At 38.2% G+C, this 26,361-nt stretch overlaps 3 protein-coding genes and 1 long non-coding RNA gene across 4 annotated transcripts; 2 read left to right on the top strand and 2 right to left on the bottom strand.

Moving 5' to 3' along the window:
* Positions 1 to 2,285: 2,285 nt before the first annotated feature.
* LOC113318823 (cardiolipin synthase (CMP-forming), mitochondrial-like) lies at positions 2,286 to 4,830 on the bottom strand. The gene is made up of 8 exons (XM_026567079.1): positions 4,284 to 4,830; positions 4,105 to 4,171; positions 3,942 to 4,016; positions 3,772 to 3,823; positions 3,316 to 3,401; positions 3,157 to 3,231; positions 2,774 to 2,868; positions 2,286 to 2,695 (listed from the first exon to the last, which is right to left on the bottom strand). The coding sequence occupies exons 1-8, from the start codon at positions 4,757 to 4,759 to the stop codon at positions 2,587 to 2,589; spliced, it is 1,035 nt and encodes a 344-aa protein (XP_026422864.1). The 5' UTR covers positions 4,760 to 4,830; the 3' UTR covers positions 2,286 to 2,586.
* A 214-nt stretch (positions 4,831 to 5,044) lies between these two features.
* LOC113318898 (probable serine/threonine-protein kinase PBL23) lies at positions 5,045 to 7,923 on the top strand. The gene is made up of 5 exons (XM_026567181.1): positions 5,045 to 5,373; positions 6,180 to 6,364; positions 6,480 to 6,669; positions 6,773 to 7,164; positions 7,312 to 7,923. The coding sequence occupies exons 1-5, from the start codon at positions 5,235 to 5,237 to the stop codon at positions 7,636 to 7,638; spliced, it is 1,233 nt and encodes a 410-aa protein (XP_026422966.1). The 5' UTR covers positions 5,045 to 5,234; the 3' UTR covers positions 7,639 to 7,923.
* Positions 7,924 to 9,474: 1,551 nt separating this feature from the next.
* On the bottom strand, positions 9,475 to 13,884 carry LOC113318897 (microtubule-associated protein TORTIFOLIA1-like). The gene is made up of 6 exons (XM_026567180.1): positions 12,919 to 13,884; positions 12,018 to 12,209; positions 11,743 to 11,839; positions 10,922 to 11,613; positions 9,986 to 10,843; positions 9,475 to 9,821 (listed from the first exon to the last, which is right to left on the bottom strand). The coding sequence occupies exons 1-6, from the start codon at positions 13,651 to 13,653 to the stop codon at positions 9,645 to 9,647; spliced, it is 2,751 nt and encodes a 916-aa protein (XP_026422965.1). The 5' UTR covers positions 13,654 to 13,884; the 3' UTR covers positions 9,475 to 9,644.
* A 2,498-nt stretch (positions 13,885 to 16,382) lies between these two features.
* LOC113318899 lies at positions 16,383 to 17,107 on the top strand. Its single transcript, XR_003344943.1, has 3 exons — positions 16,383 to 16,569; positions 16,750 to 16,785; positions 17,056 to 17,107. It is a non-coding gene; the product is annotated as an uncharacterized LOC113318899 (long non-coding RNA).
* The last annotated feature ends 9,254 nt before the right edge of the window (positions 17,108 to 26,361 follow it).

Here is a 26,361-nt window from a genome sequence, read left to right on the forward strand (position 1 = left end):
CAAGCAGTTCTTGGGTGAGGTTTTAACTTCCATGCATTTAATCAATTTGAGTGCTATTTGCGACCTGATAATTGAAATTTGTAGGTTGAAACTGCAAGGATAAGTGAAGGTTTTCCTGGTTATAACATGCATGAATTGCATTATACTTCTGATGCAATGTATGGGAGAGCAGGTGCTGGTGGTAGGGTGTCTGGTTTTAGAGGTGGGAGAGCAGGCAATGTGGAAAGGGCTGTGTATGCAACTGCCAGGCGAGGGAGACCACCGCAACAGGTCGATCAAGGCCGAATTCAGAATGGAGAACTTGTGGGTGTAAAAGATGGGTGGGTTGTTTTTGCTCTGCACCCCACAAAGGGCCGCCGGGTGATAAAGGAAGGCATTGTATTGGTAGATGATGAGCGGATTTTCTGTGGGGGGACTCAGCATGGCTTCTTTTCTGCTCATATACCTGATCCTTCCAATGATCAGATTCGGATCAAAGCTACAATGCCACCTGAACCAGGTCAGATCACATTTCCCAATTTGTTCATTCTTGCTCCCGCTCTCAGGCAGATGGCCCAGGATGTGGCCGAGGTGTCTCAGATTGGTGCTGGAGAAGTCACACATCCGCTTGAAGTTCCTCGAGATGAGCATGTAACTCCTGGAGTTGATTCTAGGATTGTGGGTCAAATCTACAGATCTGCAAAGGCTAGTGCTATGCGAGGTGGGGAGCCCCAGCTTCCTGTGTTTCCGGCTGATGACACTTTGCCTCCTGAAGCAGATGCAAGGGCTGTAGAGAGGGTGTATAAGGCAGTGATGGCCAGAGCTGTAAGAGATGTTGCACTTGAGTCTGGGGGGCCAAAAGCATACTAAACAGGGAGGATTTGGCAAGCTGCACATGCTGAATTTAGTAGTACCAGACATTCTGAAATCTTTTCTTTTAGTTTGATGCCGAAAAACAATGATGTTATCCTGTTTATGGAAATGTTTTATGTATACTTTGGTAATTTGTAGTACTATGTTCAAGTTTTTATTTCTATTTAAAGAAAAAGTAGTGCAATGTAGCTGATTCCTAGTTAAAAGCATGTTAAGTAAGAAGCAATTTTCCCAATAGAGAAGATCATGAGTGCTAACAAGGTTTAAGAAATAGTCAGGCTTAAGGAACTTGGTAGGACTAGCAGGCAATAGAGAGCATATGCCTTTGGTAAATTGTAAAAAGATCAAATTAGGAGCAGTGAATAGAGAAACAAACAGATAGAGAGTCAAGTACTCACCTCCAGGTAGTTTAGCCAAAATAGCCAAGATAGTACACTGATACATACCAGGGGAAGGAGGTGTAGAAATCCAGTTGATTCCCCAATGAGCTTTGCAACTAGAGAACCTCAGACTAACTGGTTGGGATTTCTGTCTCAAAAAAACTCATTCCTTTTCTAGGATAAAAATCTGACTTTGAGAGCTTGAACAAGGTAATTTAAATCTAGGCAATGGGAGTTTAGTGGAAAGTTGTTTTTGATAAGAATTTTCCAGTAAGACCGAAAGATGCTGAGTTAGGCTAGAGTGGGTATGAGTTTTTGTAAAAGAACCCAGAAAAGTTGAGATTTTGTTACATATTAAAATGAGAATCAAAGCTTTTGTGCCATAATAATCATGAGATATGCCAGAATGACCTTTGATGGTCATTCATGTGTGATTCTTTTGGTTGTAAGTTATGAATTCAGTGATTTGTGTGTTGCAAGTGATTTTTGAGCTTTTTGTGATTTGAGTGGAATTTGTGATTTGTGTTGTGTAAGTGATGCAATTTCAGTTGCAAATGAGAGACTTGTGAGTAGTGTTCATGGTTTGGGCTTGAGATTATATGAGAAGTATCATTCGCAGAGAAAGATTGGAGGTTTCCGGCAAAAAAAATTGGGATCGACGGCTAGGGAGAGCCGTTAAAAAGACGTTGGAAGAATGGGACAGAAAAAAAAAAACGGTAGGAAGCAGCCGTTACCGAGAGGGGAGAAAGTTCAAGTGAAGGGGAGTGAGAGGAGAGATTATTGGAACAGACCTGGATGGTAGAATATTTGAGTATGCGAGAATCATGGCTTTGGCCTTTGGGGTGTCTGTTCGGACCAACTATGCTCGGCAACTAGCTGTGGACGGACCAGCTTGGTCACCCTAGGCTACAGCCAAGGTAAATTCCAATCTCTAGAAAGTATTTTGACTTGGAGAATAGCTTTACAGGAACTCCTATGTTTACAACAAGCTGCTGCGTCTCAAGCTGAAAAATAAAGAGACCAATTTAGGTCCACTGAAAGATAAAACAGGTTACAATTTCAATTTTTTTGGTCTGATCCTTTATTCTTTTCTTCTTCCTTTTTACATTGCTGCAGTGATATTCTTAAAATAGTCAGACCCATTACCTAGCTCGTATATCTCATTCTCTTCTGAAGTTACGAAGTTTTCAACAATGTCAACAAAGATGGCACCATCCGTACATGAAAAATGAAAGAAGAAATGAGCAAAACACCAAGGGTCTCCAAAATATGGGCAACCAACACAACAGTGCTATTGGTATGGAAATGCTGACTGGAAACATCCAACTGCATATTGGGTGGGTGGGTGGGAGGTCTACTTGCTTCTTGGAAACGATCCTCCTGCATGAACCATCGATCTGTGTCGATAGTATTGTGCTCCATATGCTACAGTCGATGCCGCTGTTGTTGCCGCTACTAGCCAACTGTTGGGAGAAATACCAGTATATTTTAAAATGTGAACAAGTTAAAGAGCATGAACAGATACGGCAGCAAAAACTTACCTCAAGTATTTGATGCACTCTTCAGTTTCTAAGGTCCCAAATTCTGGTTGTAGAAGAGCAGCAGCAACTAAAACCAGTTGGAACACTGTGTTAACCTGTTGGCACAAAATGCAGAAGAGAAAAAAAATCAATTTAGCAACTCGGTAAACCAGAGACCGTAACTTGCTAAATAATGATAACTCTTTAGGATCCGAAGAAACAGGCCATTCATGTGCTCGAGGAATTATAACACATTGAACCACGGTCTTCAATATTATGTTAAGATTCCTTGTAAAATTCCTAATCCTAAAACCTCACATCTCTCTCTTATCTCATGTGCAATGTGCAAACAGTCTGATTCTGAATTCTACAAAAAAAAATTAAAGAAAGAAATTGAAGCTTACCTTGCTCAGAAAGAGGGGTTCCATCTTCCGCCTATGAGTCCCATCGAGGTTGGTGAACTCGGACCAACTTTTCCACTGACAATGAACGGAATTTTTATTTGTGTATGTAAAAAACAAAAGAAAAGAAACAAACAACCGTTCAGCCATGACAAGTCTCACCTGCCAACCCAAGGTAGTTGCTCTTTGGTAGAGTGCACCACCTACAAGACCAACATCCCGGAACAGAACAAGTCCAACAAGCCAAGCTTCATAAAGGAAAACGTAAAGCAGTCAACCTTACACCCAAATCACGCATAATTCCCCATCTATCTAATAATCCTATGAATCAAGATTACGCGGTCAAGGTTTTCCATTAAGCTCGCAAATAGTATATATCCCATACTAAGTTCCTGTCTCAGTGAACTCCTAAACCAAACGTAAGACGAACTCAGTTCAGTGTTTACCCTCTCCGAACGCCATTATGAATCGTTCTAGTTGTCACAACTATTAAACGCGATAAGTTGGAAACATATGATATATTAAGGAAAAGTCAAGCTGACTGCTGAACAATACTAAGGCAGATCTTAATTCTTACATTAAAATACTGTTAAGTTAAGAATATAGACAAATACTAACAGGGTAAAAGATCCATTTTCACCATTGCCACAGCTACAGAGCCAATAAGTACCTATAAAAACCGTATAATGACATTTAAACAAATTAATTCTAAAATTGAAGGTACTAGAAGATTTACATGTTTCTGTACTCAAGCTACAACATCAGAACATAAATATTTCACAACGAACCTTGTCAGCAAGGGGATCAAGGTATGATCCTACCACTGAATTAATCCCCATTTTCCTTGCCACATAACCATCTAACTACAAAAAGAAATTATAATGGCAGGTCAGAGTAACTAATTTCTGCATTCTAAACCTGTAATTCTGTAAATAAATGCATAATCCATACCCAGTCAGTTGCTCCAGAGACGGCCAATCCCACAAAGGCAGGTAAATACCATTCATTCATAATCATCCTGCAAAGAACCAAACACTCAGATACTTAAATAAATAAAAAAAATCAGATATCAACATTCACACCAACAGTTACAATATGAATGTGTAACAGAAAGACAAATATGAACATACCAGCCTAGAAAAGGACCAGAAATTAATCTACTCATCGAAATCATATTTGGCAAATTAACAAAACCCTCGTTAGTATCAACATTGGTACTCGATTCCTTCTGATCAATCGCGTCGACTAACCTAGGAACAGAAGAAGTTGATTCAACCCCTAATTCACTACTACAACTACTACCACTCTTCTTCTTATTCACATTCGAATCGGAAGATTCTTCTGTCTTTTTCCGGTGAACAGCTTCTCCATGTAAAAACAAAAGCATGGCAGACTGTAATGGCGGAGACGATAAACACATAGGGTCTGAAAATTGAAAACATCTTGAGAATGGAGAAAGAAATCTAGAGTTAGAAGAAAAGCTTGATGAAATTGGAGGAGTAGTAGATAGAGAATGAAACCCAGCTGAAGAAGATGAATATAGATTCTGTAAAGATCTAGATTTAGGGTTCTTGATTATAGTTCGAAGCAATCTATAACCCGCCATTACTGAAATCCCATCACCGATTATTAGGTTTTGACGAGTTACCGTTTTCTTATGTTTCAATGACACTTACGATATAACTGACACGTCACACAAGGGTTTATCAACCTAATTATCGGTTCTAGAATGCCGACAGAGAAAGTTGAGGATAACGGCTACAGAGAGGAACTGCAAAAAAAAAAAAATACCAACAATTTGCTAAGTATAGAACAATGGCTGTGAGAAATCCATGTCCGGATTCAATGCGGGGTTCCTGGAAAAATATCAAGAAACAAAAGAAAAAAACATCTTGGATTTTTTTTCTTCAGAAAACCAGAAACTTTTTTTCTTAAGTTTCGTGGTTTCTCATCAAAACTGGAACAATTTTTTGTTCATTTAATGATCTGGGGGGCTTAGTGTTGTTTAGTTTTATTGTATTATGATTTTTTTCTGAGTCAAGGAATTTTTATTGATCATTTATTTAGAGGAAGAGAGAGAGATGGGTTGCTTTTCTTGTTGTTTAACAGCTGATGATGGTGGTGGTGATGAAAGTAGGTTTTCATTGAAGAAGAGCAGCAAAAAAAGTCACAATGCATCAACTCTGGAGGCTATTGTTAAGAACATGTCCCTGAAATCTGGTACGGATATTGATAATTGCTTAATGATATTTTCTGGTCAAGTGCAATTCCTGCAGCTTCCTTTTTTAACCAATTTTCATCTTTTTAAATGTTTTCTTTGGTCATGTTCTTTGATGTTTCTGTTTTGGTCCTTTTGGAGATACTACTTATTGTACCTCTGTAATGGGGCTTAAAAAGAGAACGATTTAGCCGGTTCTGCCGCACAAGTATATTGCGTGACCATCATGCCCTCTATTTTATCTAGTTTTTCTCCCTATAATTCTATCCAGATCATTGGGCACATATATCCATCACTTGCTTCTGTATTGCTGTGATTCTTAGTTCCATGAACCTAGATCGTGACTCCAGCATATATTATGGAATGTAAGCGAGTATAGTCGCCCTCAATCACCTAATCCTGATAGGATGTCAGGAGACATTAAATTTACTGAAATAACGAATAGCGAAATTTGATTGAACACACATCAAAAGAATAAGTGAATTATCCATCAAGGGAGGGTATCTCCTAACTAGTGTAGCTAGATTTTACACATCCAAGTTTTTTTTGCAAGTATGAAAATTCTAATTTTGTACCTGTAGTGATCTTTTTGGTAGTTTCGGTATGCTTTAGTCGGGTTCATCAGTGAACCTTGATGACATTGTTATATCTAGTCGCCATTCACACGTTCTGACATCAAGGATTTGGATCCATACTGGTCCGTTTCAAGCATTTTCTGTTTCAGACTTGTGATGCTTTAAAAGTTCCGTAAGTGTTTTGTTATTATTGTAAGACTACAATTTCATTGAACCTTTCTCTAACCTTGCAGACAGCAGCAGGCATAGGATAATAGCTGCGGAGTTGCAAAAAATTGGGAACGGCAATGCTAACGCCACTAAAACTTTCACGTTCAAGGAGTTGGCAAATGCTACTAAGAACTTCAAAACAGAATGTCTAGTGGGTGAAGGAGGTTTCGGAAGGGTGTATAAAGGATTTATCAAAAGCACAAACCAAGTATGTTTTCACTTCCTTATGGTCTTGTGTTATTCATCAAGTTTATATACAGTGTAGAAATTTATAATTCACTCCTTAATTAGATTGCTTACTGATTTTGTTTCATTTAGCTCAGGTTGTGGCAGTAAAACAACTCGATAGAAATGGGTTGCAAGGGAACCGGGAATTTTTGGTGGAAGTTTTGATGTTGAGTCTTGTTCACCATCCAAATCTTGTTAATTTGGTCGGGTATTGTGCTGATGGAGATCAAAGGATTTTAGTCTACGAGTACATGCCATTGGGATCTTTGGAGGACCATCTTCTTGGTACTTTTCAATTACTTCTTTGCACCTTCTGTTGCAAACCTCTAGTTCAGCACAAGTGGCTTGATAAAACGAGGTTATTCCTTTGAACTGCTATGTTTTGCAGATTTACATCCCACTAAGAAGGCGTTAGATTGGAATACCAGGATGAAGATAGCTCAAGGCGCAGCAAAAGGGCTTGAATATTTGCATGACGTAGCGAACCCCCCAGTCATTTATCGTGATTTTAAAGCATCAAATATATTATTAGACGAGAATTTCAGTCCAAAACTCTCTGACTTTGGTCTTGCTAAACTTGGTCCAACTGGAGATAAGAGTCATGTCTCAACGAGGGTAATGGGAACCTACGGCTACTGTGCACCAGAGTATGCTTTGACGGGTCAATTAACAACCAAGTCGGATGTTTATAGTTTTGGAGTTGTGTTCTTAGAGATCATTACAGGACGAAGGGCTATCGATAATTCTAGACCAGCAAATGAACAAAATCTTGTTACTTGGGTAAGTTCAACAAAAGCTAAGTTGGTGTTTATAAGTTATAGCTCATCTGAAATCTGACTTAAATGTGTGTCATGTATTCAATCAGACTTCGTTCTACTTTTGTCTTGTTTATCAGCTTTTAACTTGGGCTCATTTTCAAAAATGTAGGCACAACCACTATTTAAAGATCGGAGGAAGTTTACATTAATGGCTGATCCACTGCTTGAAGGGAATTACCCTATAAAGGGTTTATATCAAGCTCTTGCAATTGCATCTATGTGTTTACAAGAAGAATCTACTACTCGACCTTTAATAAGTGATGTTGTAACAGCTCTTGAATACTTGGCTGCACCAAAACAAGAAGAAGAGGGAGGAGGAAGCTCACATCATACATCTAAATCTCATTCTTTCCAGAGTAATAATGACGGTGAAGATTCAGAAGATGATAATGGTAGTTCACAGAATGATGAAGATGACAAAGAAGAACACAAATGAGACATTGTGATGAAACCGTAGCTTTCGGATATCGAGATCAGAGAGATAAACTGATTCCTGTTCCTACCAGCTCTACCAAATTGTGGATTATACTTGTAACTAGTGGTACCGAGTACTTTTGGAACTCGAATGTAATTATTTTCGCTGTGACTTAACGTGAGATGTGTTGCTTAAATTTCAGCACTGATGTATAAAGACAAATGTTCAAATTCATATCATATGTAGCAGACAAGCTTAACTGGCTGTAATGTTTAACATAAGTAGCAGCGCCAATCTTTTCCTTCTGTTCTGTATCTTCTTTTTCCTGCCTTGCATAAGATTTTTGTAACAAATTCCCCAGATGCCAATTCCAGCCAAAATACCGAAAACACAAGTTTAATTTGCTGGTTCATCACTAATATTTTTATTTGGGATGACAAGTGGATCCCTAACTTGAAAAATAATCTTAGTAACTGGAAAACAGTCATAAACAACCATTTAACACTTGTGAAAGATTTTATTGATCCAATCACAGAGAAGTGGAATTCTACTTTAATTTTGGAAATGTTCCCTAGTCATATAGCTGAAAAGATCATTAATACTAGGATAGCAAAAGGCAAATCTGATACTTTAAGATGACTTCTTACTAGGATAGCAAAAGGCAAATCTGATACTTTAAGATGGCTTCTTACTAAATCTGGTATTTTTACTGTTAAATCCATGTACAATAAATTGAATGAGAAAACTGTGAATCATTATAACTTAGGACAACCTGATTCTTTCTGGAAAAGACTTTGGAGTCTAGATATTTCTGACATAATAAAAAAAATTGCATGGAAATGCTTACAAAATGCTCTGTCCACAAATTTGAAATTATCCAAATTTATGGAAGATGTTCATCCATAATGTTCTTTTGGGTGCAATGAAGAAGAATCTATGGAACATATTCTGATTTTCTGTCCTTATGCTAAAGTTGTTTGGGCTGCTGAACCAAATCCTGTAGTACCTTGTTTTCATAGTTCTACAACCTTCCTAGATATCTGTAAGCAATGGATGGGAAAAGTAAACCCATCTATCTCTATAGAGCTCATTTTAACAAAAGCTTGGTTCATATGGATGGAGAGATGTAGTAGGGTTTTTGAAAAAAAACTAAACAATCCAGTGCTCAATTAAGTTTAGAAATACAAAGATACTTAGACTTTTGGAGTAAAAGTAATCATTCTGTTACACAGGTGAAAACTGACAACTTGATTTCTAGTACTTGGTCCCCTCCAAAGAAAAATCAATTGAAGATCAATATAGATGCAGCCTGGAATTCTATGACTATGCCTGCAGGTTTTTCTTTAATACTCAGAAATGATGCAGGTGAATTTGAGCAAAACAGAGCAGGATCATTCTCAGCTTCTACCGCTGAAGAAGAGGAAGCAATAGGTATGAGACAGGGAGCGAAATGGGCAGTTGAACATAGACTGACCAACTTTTTGGTTGAAGGAGACTGCAAAAACCTCATTGACTATCTGAATGGAAAAGAATGAGGAATTGAATGACAGAACCAAACCATAATGGATGAAGTCAAGAGTGAATTTAATCTTTGTCATAAAAAATTAGCTTTTTTTTATGTTCCTAGAGCTGCAAATAATGCAGCAGATATCTTGGCCAAGGAGGCCAAATCCTTTAGTCGGACTTTGAATTGGAGAAAAATTCCTCCTTTTTGTATTAAAAATGCTCTTGAAGTAGATAAATCTAATGTTAGGATGGATATCTCCAATCCTACATATGTCTCTACTTATCACGATGTAAGGTTACTAACTCCCTAAATTAGCTCTTTTGAATGCACTTAACTTGCAAAAAAAAACAAAAAAAAATTGCTGGTTCATCCCAAAGATTATGTACGTGGTAGATCCAAGTGAACCCAAAAAAAAAAGTGTAAAAACAGATAGAAGGATAAATATATTACAGCACAACAAATACACAGCGTCACACAATAAGACCTAACGCAAAATGAAGAAGAAGAAAGAAAAAAAAAATCAAAGTTCCCAAATTGATGCTAATTGTGAAACCAGTTGATCAGGCATTGCACCTTCCCAGTCTTCAGGTAGGTCAATGGACGAAGAAGCCTCTTGTAAATTCAAGAGCAGCTCTCTCTTGGTCTCTGTAGAAATTCCCAGCACATCTGGACCACTCTCCATTACTAGATCGGCCACCTGAGAAACTCAAAGCAAACCCATCAAGAGAGGAAAGACATTTTATCTTTTCAAAAGCATTACACCAAAACCCAAATGTTAAATTGTGGAATTCATGCCATATAATTTCTTGAGGGAATATAACCTATGAAATACAAAGAAACCAGAAAGAGAAAAAATAGTACCTGCTGAATCCAGGATAAACCTAAGTCGAACAAGTTTGGTGTCAGGACAAACTGTCCTATGGCATGCAAAACGTCACTGGCTATTTCAGTAGAGAGCTGATCAAGTACAGGGCCTGATCTGTCCATAAGCTTTATGAGCAACTCATCATCTCCAGCAGACAAAAGTTCAGCATAAGCTGTATCCAGGTCCCCCACATGAACTGCATCCATTGCATTTCCCCAAGCAGCCCAGATTGGATTTTCTTCCTGTGTTGCACCATCCTCTCCCATGGGTTCTCTATCTAATTCTCGGACGGCAATTCTTGGAGCAACTTGTGGTGCTATTCGTGGTGCTACACGAGATGGTCCATTTTCTTCGCCAGCTACTCGAATGGCTTCAAGAGTTGCTTCATCCTTCGAAGCTTGCCAAACGCTTCTTGCAGAAGGTCCCTCGCCAAGCCTAAATTGTCCTATACCCTTTTCCCACCCCCTTCTGTTCCCAGCTTGATCAGAATCTTGTTCCTGTCTAGGTAACCGTCCGTCATTTGACACACTACCAAGAGCTCTTCTAGAACCCAAATGAAAGTTTCTTGATGTGTTGTAAGTTTCGGAGATGTCAGATCGCCAATGCGAGTCCCTCGACCTTGATCCTGTTGTATGATTACCATCAGAAGATAGGAACCCTCTTGAATAATCAGGAAGGTTGTTATACTTGCCCAAGGACCTGTTAGAGGATCCGTCCATTCCAGCCATAAAATTGCTACCTCTTTTGGCTGATGACAATGCTAATTCCCTTGCCATTTCTTCGACAACTCTTTCAAGACCCCGTACTCTGTTCTCTAGAGTTATCATGCTATCATGAGATCCACCCATGAAGTCCTGCCATTGAAAATCATACAAGTTAGTAAATAAGTTTCAAGATCAAAGTTCAACTACATGTAAATAAAAGAAACAGACCTCCAACATGTTCATAAGATGAGCTTGTTGTCTTTCAAGCTGTAATAACTGCCTTTGAATGGCTAACCAATTTCCTTTGCTATCCATGAAGGATCCTTCAGTATGACCATCGGGTCTGGAGGAGCCATTATGAACAACAGCTAAGTCCCTCCGATTGCTTTTTCCCACGCTATCATCAATGTCAGAAGCTCTCCCTCTGGGGTCTTTTGCCCTAAATACTCTCTGTTCTGTCCACTTATCTCGTGCAAAATCATCAGCTCCTCTCTCATTCCTACGATATTTATCATTGGTAAATCTGTTAACATCATCAAACTCGCCATTCCCATCATGACTTGTTCTTTCCCTAGGATCCGGATCATTTTGCTCTGAATCTTCTTCACCTTGAGAATCAGAAGAGTTAAGACATCTGCGTGGTACCACCACTTCAACCGGCAAATCTCCTGAAACCCTTGTTTCAAGTTTCTGAAAAAATTCTGGGTTCAATTCTTTCTCAGTTAAGGCTGGTGCTTTTTTCTTCAATATCCCAACAGCTTTGTCTGATATGCAGTTAGGCTTGGCTTTGGAAAGAGAATCAGATGCGGGAGAAGTAGAAACTTCTGCATCCTTCGCCAATTCCTCTCTTCTGAAATCTGCAAATGTCTTCTTTTGGTTTGTCTTCTCCGCTGAGTTGGTACATTGTGAAATTTTTTTGTCTGTAATATCATTGGAAATACCAGATTAACCACCATGAAGAGAAATGATTATATATGTACACATGCATGGGTGTGGGTGTGGGTGTGTATTGATCTGCGTGTTTAAAACTGATCTGCATGCATACTAACCAGCATCCAAGTCATCAGAAGCTCCATTCTCTCCCTTTTCCCCAATTTTCTTCCACAATAATAATGCCTCTGCCATGCTCTCCCTTACGGGTTTCACCTGAACGAGACAACCACAATATCAAGAAACAATTCAAACATTGGACATTTTATTCACCAAACCATGTCCACAGAGGTTGGAGGTTATTTTTATATGTATGAGAGAAATGTTTGTGTTCCATCACAAATATGAAAGAATAGGCGAAACTCGGCCAGGATTAATACATCCACTAAGATACCTTATCAAAACGGCAGGCCTCAAGTACAGTTAGAGTGGAAGATGTATTTTTGGCAATCAAATGGCTTGAATGAGATGCTAAAGCACTCAATGTGTCAGCTGCTGCTTTACGTGTTGCCCAATCACTACTCTCGAGGCATTCATGAATGCTTTGGAGAAACGTTGGCAAGCTTTGTGGCGCAATGGATCCTACCTGCAACAAACTCTTATTATAGATTTTTATTGACAAGGTGCAACAAATTTTCCCTGAAACTAATAGCGCTCTCCAAAAAGGTCATTAGAAACTATGAACTATATTCAAACAACTCAGTTAGGGTCGCATGTATTAAAACTAATGACATGATACTTTCTGTTTTGTCGAGCCCTGCTTTGGTCTCTGGTTTGATGGCAAGAAACTAATAGCAATAATAACTTCTAATCAATGATGGCTACATTCATCATCTCTAAGAAAGCATATGAGTCAATTTTTCCGGTCCTTTTTCTCATTCTACTTATGTTTTTTTGCACATTTGCCATTTACTTTTGCTTCTCTAAAACATTGAATTCAATCAATGTATTGTTTAAGAGTGTAATTTCTGAATTGTCATTCAATAAATAGTATCAAGTTGTTCGGCCAAATGAGTAGCCCATCTAACTGTCACTTGATCATGAAACAACAAAACTAAAGTACATCTTTTGCACTAGCTATAATGAGTGAAAAGCTGTATTCTCTTTATATCCACTAGAACTACCCATTTAACCAAATTCTTTGATTCCTAATATACAAAACCATAAATGTAATGAGAAGTGCTAACCTAATAATGTAAACCTAAATCTAGATAAGTACAGAATAGAAATTTCAAAATAGGAAAAACCATAATGAAAACATTGACAAATCTGAAAGTAATCCACATTGACCAAACCTGGGATAAACTTGCCACAACAGGCAAGAGTGACGCCTTAGCCAGAAAATTCTGACTGTTTAAGTACTTGCAAACTCTAGGGCAAAGCTTCTGAAATGCAGCAATTGGGGGATCAATAGCAGACTCAACCATTTTCGCCAAACAAGCAGCTGAACCAGCTTGAACTGTTTTTGTCTGATCATTCATAGCCTCAAACAAAGGCTTAACAAACAACAAAAGGACAGAAACAAAATTACCATTATCATTATCTCCTCCTCTTAAATATTGAGAAGATAATGTTCCAATTGAATCACGACAAGATTCCCTAACACTGGAATCTGAATCTTTAAGTTTCTTAACAATGTGAGAAATGACTTTGGTAAGATGAGTTGATGCTGAATCTGGATGACAAGTACAAATCAGAGAAAGAAGACGTAATGATTCTTTCTTAACAGCAGGTTTAGGGTCATTAATGGAATCATAAAGACAATTGAAAAACATTGGAATAGTATCAGTTGAAAGAGATTGAATGATTTTTTCTAAATCTTCAACTGCTATTTGATGAGTATCGCGGTCAGATAGCTTTGAGATTGAGGTTAAGATTTTCTGTTTTAGTTCAATCATGGCGAAATGTGTAGATAGAGAAGATGGTGATCTTGTTGTTGATGTTAATACTGGTGATGATAATGGTGGTGGGGGTGGTGGGGGTGATGGATTTGTGAATTTTGAAGCTTTTGATGATTTTAATGAAGTCATTTTTGAAAAAGTTACAGAAAACCTAGAGAGAAAGACAAAAATGAAGAAGGGCTCTACAAAGATTTGGAGGGTTTTGGGGAGATTGACTGTTAGAGAAGAAACATTGAAGAAAACTGAGATCTGATTATTGAATCTATCATTTGTTAGAGACTGAGAGTGAGTGAAGAGTATGAACGAAGACAAACGCAAGTAAAGAAGTAAAACGAGTTATAACAGGGTGTGGAATGGATACCAGAGGTATCCAAAAGCAAAAGTCAAAAACAAATCACAAAACCTATTATTAACTTCATAAATAGTTAACTTTTTTTTTATTATTATTATTTTTTTAATTAAGAAAATTAATTATGATTAATAAACAAATTATTAAACCCGCGTGTTTTGTGTTTTTACACTATTCAAAAGGATCCTCATCGGACAAGAAACTTGTAGGGAGCCTAGCAACAAGTTGGGCTCCAACTCCTTTCTGCACCACAACACTTAACCTATGAAAAAGGAAATTCCCTACACGAATATTAGCATCATGGCTAGCCATAAAATTGCGCAAATGTTTAATAAAGGATGTCGTTTCAACCCCGAGCTCGCCAAGAGTGGTAAAAGCCAAAGCCTCAAACTCATAACCCTGGGATGTGCATTTTTCCAAATACTTGGTGTTCTTACGAATAACAGCATCCTTGAGAGCTTGTCCCAAATCCAAAGTACGACCACTACCCCCTGCAAAGGGTGAAACAATCGTCACATCCAAACAAACATCATGGCCATTATCCCAATTGTGTACCAGAATGTCCGCAGGTCTCAGAGAAGTGCCATTATTGGCCAAGAGCCCTAGGTCCACCTCCTTACGTGCCAGGACCCCTGCCCGATAACACATGTCTGCAATCGTATCACGAACCCAGTCATGTCGAAACTTTAGACCCACTTCATTCGCACAATGCACAACATGATCACCAAACACGTCCAGCTCTCTCTTGCAGAAGGGGCACTTGCTGTCCAACTCAAAAAGGGGGATGCCAAGTCTGTAACACAACACCGCGCTGAACTGCCTTGCACCCAATATGTTGATTTAAACCATCTATAGGAATGGCCAAAAGGAAATCCAAAGCATGTTTCACTTGGTTACTCTGCCAAAGCATCGAATCACGTTCAAACAACTTGAAATTGGTAGTATAGTCCCTCTTTACTGCATCGAAATAAACAACTGCCAAAGTTTTCATAGAATGAGTAGCAGAGCTATCGACGAATATATAGGAAGCAGGACTACACACAGAGTTAAAAGAAGAAGAAGCACGCTCAAGGTAATCGCTAAACCCACTAATACCAGTGTGTTTCAAGATAACAGACTGAAGCTCGAGGGTTTGTAAATAGAGCTGGCAAACAAGCCGAAACCCGCGGATTAACCCGTGCCCGGACCGTGAAAACCCGAACCCGGACTGGCTGGTTTCTAAACAAGTCGGGTTAGGGTTGGAGAAATGGTGACCCGTCGAGAAACGGGTTAACCCGGCCCGGACCGTGAAACCACGGTTTAACCCGTGAACCCGCACTTCATACGTGTCGCCTCTCCTTCACTGGATTAATCGACCGAGAGGATAAACTCTCATTTATATTTTATTCTTCTTCTCGTTTCTTTCTTCTTCTCTTCTTTCTGTTTTTCACCTTTGGTGAATTCTTGTGAGGGCTCTGAGGTGGTGAGGTTGGGATAATTAGACAAGAGTCATGGGTTGTTGCTGGAGGTGGTGTTGTTCTTGGATGAACAAGGAGAGAAGAGGAAATATTAAATCAGTGAAGATATGAATTAGAGTTTATAGAGTTGGATGATGTTATGAAGATTTAGAAGATAAATTATGAAGTTATTGTTGTTGAAGATTCATGAGTAGTTTTTTAATTTAAGCCTTGAAGTTGATTCAGTGACAAATCATTGAAGAATCAATAGTTAGGGTTTTTTGTAATTGATCGAGAATTCAATTAAAGGTGAATAAGAAGAAGTTAGAAGATGAGTTTGTTTTTGATTGGTATTTGATGTAAATGGTGGAGTTATCCTGAAAAATTGATTAAGAAATTGCAGATTTAGGGTTCCTCATGTTCTTCCCCAATTTATAAATTAGAGTTTCTGAGGGTTGCTGATTATGAGACTCAGATCGAGACAGAAGAAGGGTAGAGTTGGTTTTGGTAGATGGTGGTGATCTTGAGATGAATTCTGAGTCAGGTCAGAGTAAGAAGAATCTAATTCAATTGCTTGAGTTGGATTGGTTTGAGGTAATTATTCTTCTCAATCGAATTAGTAAAGTTATTTATGTATGTTGTCGAGACTATGTGGTTGTTGATGAACCAGGATTTGAGATGAGTATTTAAGATATTGTATATATGTTGAACTGATACTTGGATGTGCATGTTGTTAGGTTGAACTGCAGTTATTAGCGCAGAACTGAAGTGAGTTAGTATTAGTAATATGCCTGGTGTGATCGAATTACTAGTAGTATTGTTGAATGAGGTATGCCTTTGTTTGTTGATAATTCTAATTGAAGTATATATGGTCCTGTGGATGTAATTGCAGTTGTTGATGATAATTATAATTGAAGTATATATTGTTGAATGAGGTATGCCTTAGTAACTCATATTTTTGCAATTTTAGTAAATCATTAGATTGATTGATTGTTTTATGCATTATTGCACAGTTTCTGTTTTACTCATTGGTTAGACGAACCATTAACAGAAGTAAATGTAAGACAATATGGATTGGTGGTGGACAGACAAAGAAATTGATGCTCTTGTTTATCCTCAAGGAAGACGGTAAACCCTCAAATCCAAATTATGTTTGCTTATCTGATTTCTCTTTCTGAAAACATAGTGAATTAGCCACCGATTCTGCAATCTTTGATTATTGATCATCTTAGCATCTAAGCACGAGAAGAGGCTGAAAAGGTACGAGTTTGATGAACTTTATTGACATCATTAGTTTACGAAGAATTATAAATAAAGGACGTAACTAGAAAATTCCTCACAATTTTATGAGATGGTTAATTGGCATTCTTCATTTGTTTGGTTTATTAATAGTTTCTTATGCATTGAGATTGAGTTGAAATTCTTTACATACTTCTGCAGGCCAAAGAAGGTGATGGATCCACAACACTTTCAATGGTCAGTAGATCATCCTTCCCGTTTGCATTCCTTTTTTATTTAATTTTTTCCGCCTTAATTATGACCTACGACAAATTGCAAAAATATGAGTTACTGGTGTGATCGAATTACTAGTAGTATTGTTGAATGAGGTATGCCTTTGTTTGTTGATAAATCTAATTGAAGTATATATGGTCTTGTGGATGTAATTGCAGTTGTTGATGATAATTCTAATTGAAGTATATATTCTAATTGAAATTGATTTTCATCTCTGTTTTTATTTCTTTAAAGAGTGGAAGATGATTTGGTTAAATGGGATTGTTCTTGTTTGGAAAAAGGAGAGAAATAGAGAGATATTGATGGCAGTAAGAGTTGGTGACTAAAATGGCAAGGTTCGTGCTTGGAGGGTGGTTGAAAAATTGTCTCAACAAAATCCCTTGTGATTTGAAGGAGCTAATGCACAGATTCTTCTGCAACATTTTTGTAGTATGTTTTAACTGGCAGTACACAGTTCTAGCCATCACGGGGGTTGAACATCTAAAATGGTATTGCACTCTGAATTTTATTATCTAGTTTTGTAACTAAATGGTGTCATTTCTTGTAAAGTTATCTACTAATTCTAAAAGGGGTTGGTGACTGATTCTTTTATGTTTCCCGACTAACTATTTTTTTTTATTTTGTTTATAAGTTGGCTCAACTGAGGGAAGAGTTGGTGTCCATCATTTGGATTTGGATGATTCTCAGCAAGAGAAAAACTTCACCTTCAAATGTATAGAATTCTTGATGCGATTGAAGCAATGATGGGTTGAGCTGAAAATGGACTGATTAGATGTATGTTAGGTGTTATAGGGAAGGATTTGGAAGGATTTGTGTTTGCTTATTGTAATACTTGTGTTTGATCTTTGTAATTTGTCCTAAATTAACTTAATTAAAATTTGATTTGATTTTTAATCTAACAAGCCGGGTAACCCGTGAACCCGCAAGCTTTACCCGTTGCGGGCACGGGTTGAAGAAATGACTACCCGTGAAGAATATCAACCCGCGGGTTTTGGCCCATATTAACCCGAACCCGTGTAACCCGTAACAAGCCATCCCCGGGCCGCCCGTTTGCCAGCTCTATTTGTAAACACGATGCTAAATAAAAATAATGCACGGCATCTTGAACCGAGTAACCCCTAAGCCACCCAATCGGAGTGGCAAGGTGGAAAGTCGTTGTTGCAGGGGTCCAAAGCCCGGCCCATCTCCCGTGACCACATGACGCAGAAACTTATATAGTCGAGAGTCAAATAAGTCTTGAGCCTCATACAAATAGTCCGACACGGTGGTTCGAAGAGCAAAGTACAAACGTGAGACCCTGACACAATTTATGAACAACAGAAGTTCACACTGTGGATCTTCAAGTTTCTCAACTGCATCGATAAGCTCCACAGTTTTATGCACTCTTTTAACAACCATATCAGCAATGAATTGGGCATCGAGGCTAACAGGGGCTCCCAAAAGCTTAACCCCTTTATCTGGCCTGCTAATGTCTGGTGGGAAGACACCTGTAATGGCTGCTCTAGGATCCGGAGAAGGCCAGAATAATTTTGTATTTTTGATGTTCAAAAACAGTCCCCTAGCGATACCTTCCTCCTGTATAATTTGAAGTGCTTTTTGCGACCATCATAGTGTCACTAATCACCGTACCATCATCAAGGTACCAGGCCTGCAGCTCCAAGTCACACCGTTTGGCTATGCTCAAGATTAGAGGGTGGAGAGTGAGAGCAAACAAAAGCGGCCCCAAAGGGTCACCTTGTTGCACTCCCTGAGCTGAAGAAAGTACATGATCTATGTAGTATAGCCGCACCGCTGAAGCATAGCAAAACTCAACCCAATGGGATATAGAAGGACATAAATTACGTACCTCTGCGATCATCTTAGTTCTATCAATGAGATTGAATGCATTAGAAAAATCCACCAGCAATATGAAAAGAATATCTTGATTCTCTTTTTCCTCCAGAACACGATTTACAACATGTAGAATTGCCTCCCCACCGCACTTAGCTCCCACACCAAATTGGAAATCACCCAGATAAGAACCCATCTCTTGGCTAACAAAGGAAGCAGCGCATTTAAAAACGAGTCTTCTCCAAATAGTGCCAACCGCAATCGGGCGCAAACCACCGCCAGGTTTGGTTAATGGGGTTAGGGGAGCACTGGCCACAAATTCCCCCAAAACAGCTGGACATGAGCCTGACAACCATAAATTGACCACATCCGTAATATATGCAATTAATTCACATGATAGAACAGCGGCAGCTCCACTAAGGGCATAAAGGAGGTGTTGTGCACGAAATCCATCTCTTCCACATGATGTCCCTTTGGGGAAACTCTTCAGTCTTCCCAACACCAACTCTGTTGACGCAATCATTGCAGCCTGAGAAGGTGGAACGGTAGGAATCACCGGCATGGTAGCAGGTGGATGTTTGCACCGTAATTCAGCTAAGGTGCCAGCGTTATGAGGCGCGACCCCACTGGAGGTTAGAGTACGGATTGCGGCAGCATATAAACCACTTCTTAATTTACCCCTACACAGTCTAAAGTTGGTAACTTCCTGACTTTTCTGTTTAGCTTTCTTCCTTATCTTCTCCAGCGCTTTCTTCCTCTCTTCGTGGCTCTCAAGAACCTCTTGGACTAATACTGCACATCCATTTGGCTCAGACCAAAGGCGCAGCGCACGATTGACAGACTTAATCTGCAGCTTTTTTAGCGTGCTATCCTTCTCTTCTTGGATAGAGTTCGCGACATGGAGTGTACAAACAGGGAAGAGCAAAAACTGGATCCAGGAAGCTAACTCACTAGGCGAAGCAGTCACTCTCTGTAAAACAGACTTGAAGGTTCATGCAAAGTGTAGCCTACACTTAGCAGGAATACTCGAGATGGTGGGTATCTGAGCTAGAAACACCATGTTCAATAACTCGAGACACAAGGTTGGTGCGGCAACCTCAACCTCAGCAGCCATCGGAGTATCAACGCTGATAGGAGCAGCGGTGTCGTACATCAAAACTGATGCAGGGGAAAGCTCGTGTGATTCCAGATGCGTACATTTCTTCCCAAGAGCATAGATATGCATGCAGTGATACATAACCAGCTCTCTAGGTGCTGTAAGGTAGCCTCCCAAGATTGGTAAATGTTGCTGCAATTGTGAACTCTGTCGCGGCATCTATCGAATCCTCCTTCTCTTTTGTAATGAAGATTTTTCAGGTGATTGAACAGGGAGACCTTCAATAACCCTTTCCCACTAACACCATTTTTGCACCCATCAAGACCCTTAGGGGCATTGAAAAAGACGAACTCCACCACCAGAAACATCCCTTTAGCTAGCGCAGGGGGTTGCAGAAACAATAGATGTTGTAGGGTTTGGCGAGGTCTGTGTTCTAGGCATCAGAAAAACCCTTGAACTCGAAAACCCTAGAAGGACTTCTACCAAAGATGTTAAAGAAGTGAAGAGCAGTATCGGACAGTGCAGCAAGCGGAGAGGGGAAGAATGAAGGAGACGGAGGTAAGGAGAAGAGATTGAAAGGAGATAGTTTGATCAAGTGAAAACCACTAACCTAGAAATCGCCTCTCATCACCAGAATCGCCTCTCTTGGAAAAACTTTTTTTTTTATTTTAGAAGTCATTTTGAAATTAAATATCCAAACTAACTTCTGATTTTTCTGCTTCAAGCAACTTCTAAAGTGACATCCAAACATGTTATAACAGCGCGTTCGGATACCAGAAGCAGAAGTCAAAAGTAAAGATATTTTGCTTCACAAAAAGTCGATTTTTTTGCTTCTAGAAGCCGTTCTGAAATTTTACACCTAAACTAACTTTTTGCTTTTTGATTACTAGAAGTCAAAAAGTTATTTCTGGATGTGTATCCAAAAGCGACACGTCTCTCTATATTCGGTTTGAATCTTGAATTATGATTGAGATTGTACAAGCCCATGTAGAGAGTTTATGCTAGGTTTTAACAACCCATATACTATGATTTTTGTCAGGCTCAAGGTTGATAACGAAAACAACAACTGCGAAGACGATTACCACCATATCCCGTGGCCGTGAGAGTCTACATTAAATATATCGATAAATTGTCGACAGTTTTTCAACAATTTCTTTTAGGCTATATTCTCTTAACTGCTTCTGAAATCAATCTATCGTGATGTTCTACAATAAGGTCATTCAAGAACTTTGAACATCATGTTATACAACTCAAGTGGTTCAGAATATGTGGATAGATCTATTGATTTCACAACGTTAACAAACTCTTTTATGTATAGAAATCTGCAAAGGAATCAAGTTTTTTTGTAGCCGTTTATTTTGTAAATGAATAGCCATATGCATTTTTATTTTGCAAATGCAATACTTGTAGAATCACGTAGTTGACTTCGGTAAACATAAACCTTGATTGATCTTGTTTAAGGAGTTTTATATCTGATCATATATTGTGGATCGAGATATTTCATATCTTAAGCGAAAGAACCAAACTTGAAATACATATCACTATATTATCTTTGTGATTTGACCAAGTTGAAATCACTCAGTTTTTCCTTTGTCGATTGATTGACATCTTAAAGGAAATCTTAGTCATCCGGTTGTGATTGGGTAGTGGTAGTCTTCATGACGGGTTGTGAAGCAACTCTTGACAGTAACGGACTTCCGTTAAGGGATTCACATGCATTGACCAGATTGGTTGTATGTGCAGAGATACTGAGGTAACTGAATAACTATGGGTTAGATTATTTGGTATCAACTATACGAGGTTACATTATTGGCAAGAATATAGCTTTTTAATTCTTAAAGTATTCAAATTTGGACTATGTTTGAGGGTTTTCTTGCCATGCAGTTTTCCTTGATAACAAAATATCTTGTGTCATGCTTTACTTTATTTTTGTGCATTACAATTGTTGTTATTATAATAAAAGTATAAACATCTAAATATCAAATAAATCTTCGTGGATTTCTTGAATGATTCCATCTCGAGTAAAATCAAATCTAAAGTACACGGCATATGGTTAAAACGAAAAATAATTGATGGTGTACTCTATACCCTTGTCTTTTCAACTACTAAAAGGCATAGTTTAATAAATTAACCTCTATATTTGACTTGGGGCCAATTTACAGGTTATGCGTCTTATATTTTGGGGACCATTTTAATGGACAACTGATTTTTTCCTGGGAATGAAGGAAGTATATGGCACTGCGTTTTTTTGATATAAGCGTAACTAGCGTGGTTTTTGTCAATCGAAGTGAAAATGATGGATTTATATCATTGTCAAAACCAATATTTTTTTTTTGTTAAATTCCTTGCTAAAGGATGACTACACTTTCTAAAATACTCGGCTCTAAGAAAATAAAACCATGAGGAATCAGGATTTGAGGTGAAGTTCAAAACAAATTTACTTTGTTCGGTTCAAGTTAATTTCTGGTCCAACTAGAAATCCTCCATCTTGAACATCTACCAAACACATCACAAATACCTTTCATTCTTTCTACATCCAACAACCAAAACTCATTTGGTGTGTATACTAAAATATAAAGTTGTCACTTGGTATATAAGACTAAATAGAATTTATGAGTCACCATAGTAGAAAAATATTTGAAGCTCTTACGAGCTCGCAACAGAGACGTTGTAGATATGCTTTACCGCCACAAACCACGGTATCTGCTCGAGATAAAGCGTATTACACTTCATATAGGGTACGTCCCATCATCATTTTCATTGTACAACAGGATCGGTAACTGATGACCTGTTGGCCGACCAAAATATTTCCTATACTTTCTACAATAACGGTAAAGTAGCAAGTAGAGATTCATTCCCATAAAGATCAAAGAACTTTTATTTATTGTCAACTTCTTTCGTAATCAAGGGGGTTTTAAAATTACTAAACTAAATTAAACGAAACTAACAAAGTAAAAGCGAAATAGTTTATAAAGGTTCGGATCAAGGTGAGAAAATACTTGTTATAGGTTTCATCTTCCATCACCAAACACGTTCTTCAATCGATTAGATTCAACGTTCACTCTTTTTTCATACCAATATTCCTAGAGTACCCCATCGAGAGCATACTCTGGTAAGTTCATTATGTCATCATGTTAGAGCATAGCTCGGTCAACCTAGCATGCGTTGCTATCTCAAGCATGTTTTTCAATGTTAGTGATCAAAACTATGAGTCTTGATTTCTAATCTACATAGCTAAGTCTCGGACTAGGATAGAAAAGTGTAATTGAGCTCAAGGACTTCATGGCGATTCATCATACAACGACGAAGATCTACTCAAGGAACCGTGGAACTTCATCAACAAAAAGGTATGTGGAGACTTTAACTTATCTATCACTCAAAAGTCTATCTCTTCTATCTCCTACTTCTTATGAGACAAAAGTCGTATGCTATATAGACTGGATCATACACATTTGATATTTCGAGCCGAGTATATCTCGCCTATCTATATCTCGAAATCATGTGTTGGTAAAGCGTTTCGCTTTGATCGGGTTTATCTTCACCTAATGACGAAAGTCATAATGTTTCAATCACTTTGAAAATCGCATTGACGAGAAATAGTGTAACAACTATATAACGTCCTCTAAGAATGTTTCAATGGTTGGAATGAGAGTTTAGGTCTATATAACCAATGATGGATATAAGCATTGTGTGGAAACACATATGTGCATAAGTCTTATTCCTTAATTCGAAGTTTGCGAACTATATTGATTGAGAGAAACCGGAGGAATTGGCTTTGCCAAGTCCACGAACTCAGTCCGCGAACTGAAGGAAATTCTCTTTCCGAGAATTTCTGCTGGATTTTCCAAAAACTCGTTTTCGTGTTTAGTCCGCGAACTGGCGGAAGTCTCCTTGCCGAGATTTTCTGCTGAGTTTGGAAAACTCTGCCGATTGTCTTAAGTCCGCGAACTTGTTTGCGTACTTGAGTGGGTTATGATCTAAAGATGTGCTCTGAACATGAAACTTAAATTACTAAGGAATGCAGTGTGCAAACCGTGGCAATAAAGTTCATGAGCCGATTCAATCGAATTGAATCATCTTTGTTTCAATTGTGTCTTGTGTAGTTACATAAGATCTCATAGCAATTGAACAACTCTCTAATTAGTTCATTTGAGTCAATTGAATTGGTTATGGTGAAGAAGAACAAGGTTAAATATAAAATGCTCATATGGTTTACCTTTTGGGTTACTATGTTGAACCAACATACACTACACGTTTGGCACGGTTTTCACAAACCCAGTAACGTATATCTCAAGTGTGTGTTACAAGCTAAGTTTTCGATCTAACGATTGAGAAATATTAGCTTGAATCTAAATCGGGTTTTCATCTAACGGTGAATATTGATTGCTTTGTAACTAAGGCAAAACCCTGATTTGAAGACTATATATAGGAGACATTTAGCATTGGGAAAAACTAATCCTCACACGTCTGTGTGATACTAGTGCGCTTGCTAGAGTCGATTCTCCTCTAACCTTTGGTTTTCTTCTCTAAAACCAGGTTAACGACTTAAAGACTTCATTGGGATTGTGAATCCAGACCGATACCACTTTTATCGTAGTTGTGTGATCTGATCTTGCATCTTTTATCGTACGAGTACAATCTTTGATTGGCTTGGGATCGTGAGAGTTCTCCGATAGGAAAGATAAAGAAGTCATACACATATTCGTCTCATTGTTTGTGATTCCTCGACGTCCTATTGTGTATTCAAGTAAGACTGTTGAGAGGTGATTGATTAATCTAGGCTGTTCTTCGGGAATATAAGACCGGATTATCAATTGGTTCCTGTTCACCTTGATTTCATATCTTAAGACGGAACAAAAACCTAGGGTTTTTCTGTGGGATACAAATTTATCCTTTGATAGATTTTTCTGTGTGAGACAGATTTGTTTATTATCAAGTCTGCGATTTTGGGTTGCAGCAACTCTTGGTTGTGGGTGAGATCAGCTAAGGGAATCAAGTGCGCAGTATCCTGCTGGGATCAGAGGTGTAGGAGTATAATTGTACCTTGAATTAGTGGGAGACTGATTGGGGTTCAACTATAGTCTAGTCCGAAGTTAGCTTGGAGTAGGCTAGTGTATGTAGCGGCTTAATACAGTGTGTATTCAATCTGGACTAGGTCCCGGGATTTTTCTGCATTTGCGGTTTCCTCGTTAACAAAATTTCCGGTGTCTGTGTTATTTCATTTTCCGCATTATATTGTTTATCTTTATAATTGAAATAATACAGGTTGTGTGTTAAAGGTTAATCGATTGGAGATCCGACCTTGTGGTTGTCGATTTCATTGATTAACACTTGGACATTGGTCTTTGGTACCGTCCAAGTTATTCCTTGTATTTGATAAAGACTCGCTATTGTTTTTAACTTGAGTAAAAATCAAATCAAGAGAGAGATATTAACTCATTGAGATACTTTTATCTAGATTGAGTCTGAATGTCTACTTGATTCTCTAGTAAAAAGTATTTCGGAGTTAGTCCATATAGATTGCTAAGCGAAATATTGGGTGGTGTTGTTAGACCCCCGCCTTTTCAATTGGTATCAGAGCAGGAAAACACGCTCAAGACCTTACAAGTATGTGTTTGTAGTGATCTGACTCTATGGACAGTAGTGTTATCTCAATAAATGCACCACCAGATCCGGAGATTTCAAAATTCTCTTCCATGACTGATTTAATAAAATTTGTAGAAGAAATTCTATATAAACCTCCACCAGGTTTAAAATCCCTTGAAGTGTTTTCGGGGCTTGAAAAGAAGCTTGGGAGCTTATATCTTGATGTTGAGTTATACCTCCAGAAAGAGCAAGAATCTCTTGACAGGCTAAATCAAGTTATGATGAATAATATTCATGTTGAGGTTGATATTGATTTACTAATCAGTGAGAGCAATGCTCCTCCTCTGCGTAATCCAATTAGTTGTGATAAACTAAACGAATTACAAGAGGAGTTTAAATCTCAGTTATCTGAGTGTATCACCTCAAAGTATGAATTGATTCGTTGCTCAATTCCTGATACTTCCTATCAAGATAGTAGTATTGTCTTCTTTTATGAAGAATATAGAACGTATCTTTTTATCAAAAAAGTTTCCCTTCACAGTACTAAAAATTATCTGCAGAAACTGTTTTTTATAAGTTGGAAAACAAGAAATCGGAAACACAAATCTTTTTGGGTTCTCTTGAAATTCTTTGATAGAATAAAAACAGTTCCTTGGGTGTTTCTCAACACTACAAGATTTAAGAGTTGTTGGAAAGAAACTCTTTCTTGGTGCCATGGTGAACAAGACATTGTTCACCTCAACACAACTTGTTTGTGTTGAAAGTGCATCCTCACCAAGAAATGCCCTGCTATGTATACGGTGAGGGAAGCACAACAATTGGGGCGCACAGATTATATTCGTTAAGGCTGTAGAATTCAATTGGACTTTTCTAAAAAGGTATGTATATAAACTTGAGAAAGTTTTATGTTTTTATTACTTGTTTGAGTACTTATAACGATCCATGTACCTTGCTTATCGTTCATTTCTACCTAACTTGATCTGTGTTTAAGGTTCTTAAATATTTAGGTTTGAAAACATTAGTTCGGG

Source organism: Papaver somniferum, chromosome 10 (genome assembly GCF_003573695.1).
Source record: "Papaver somniferum cultivar HN1 chromosome 10, ASM357369v1, whole genome shotgun sequence".
NCBI lineage: Eukaryota > Viridiplantae > Streptophyta > Magnoliopsida > Ranunculales > Papaveraceae > Papaver > Papaver somniferum.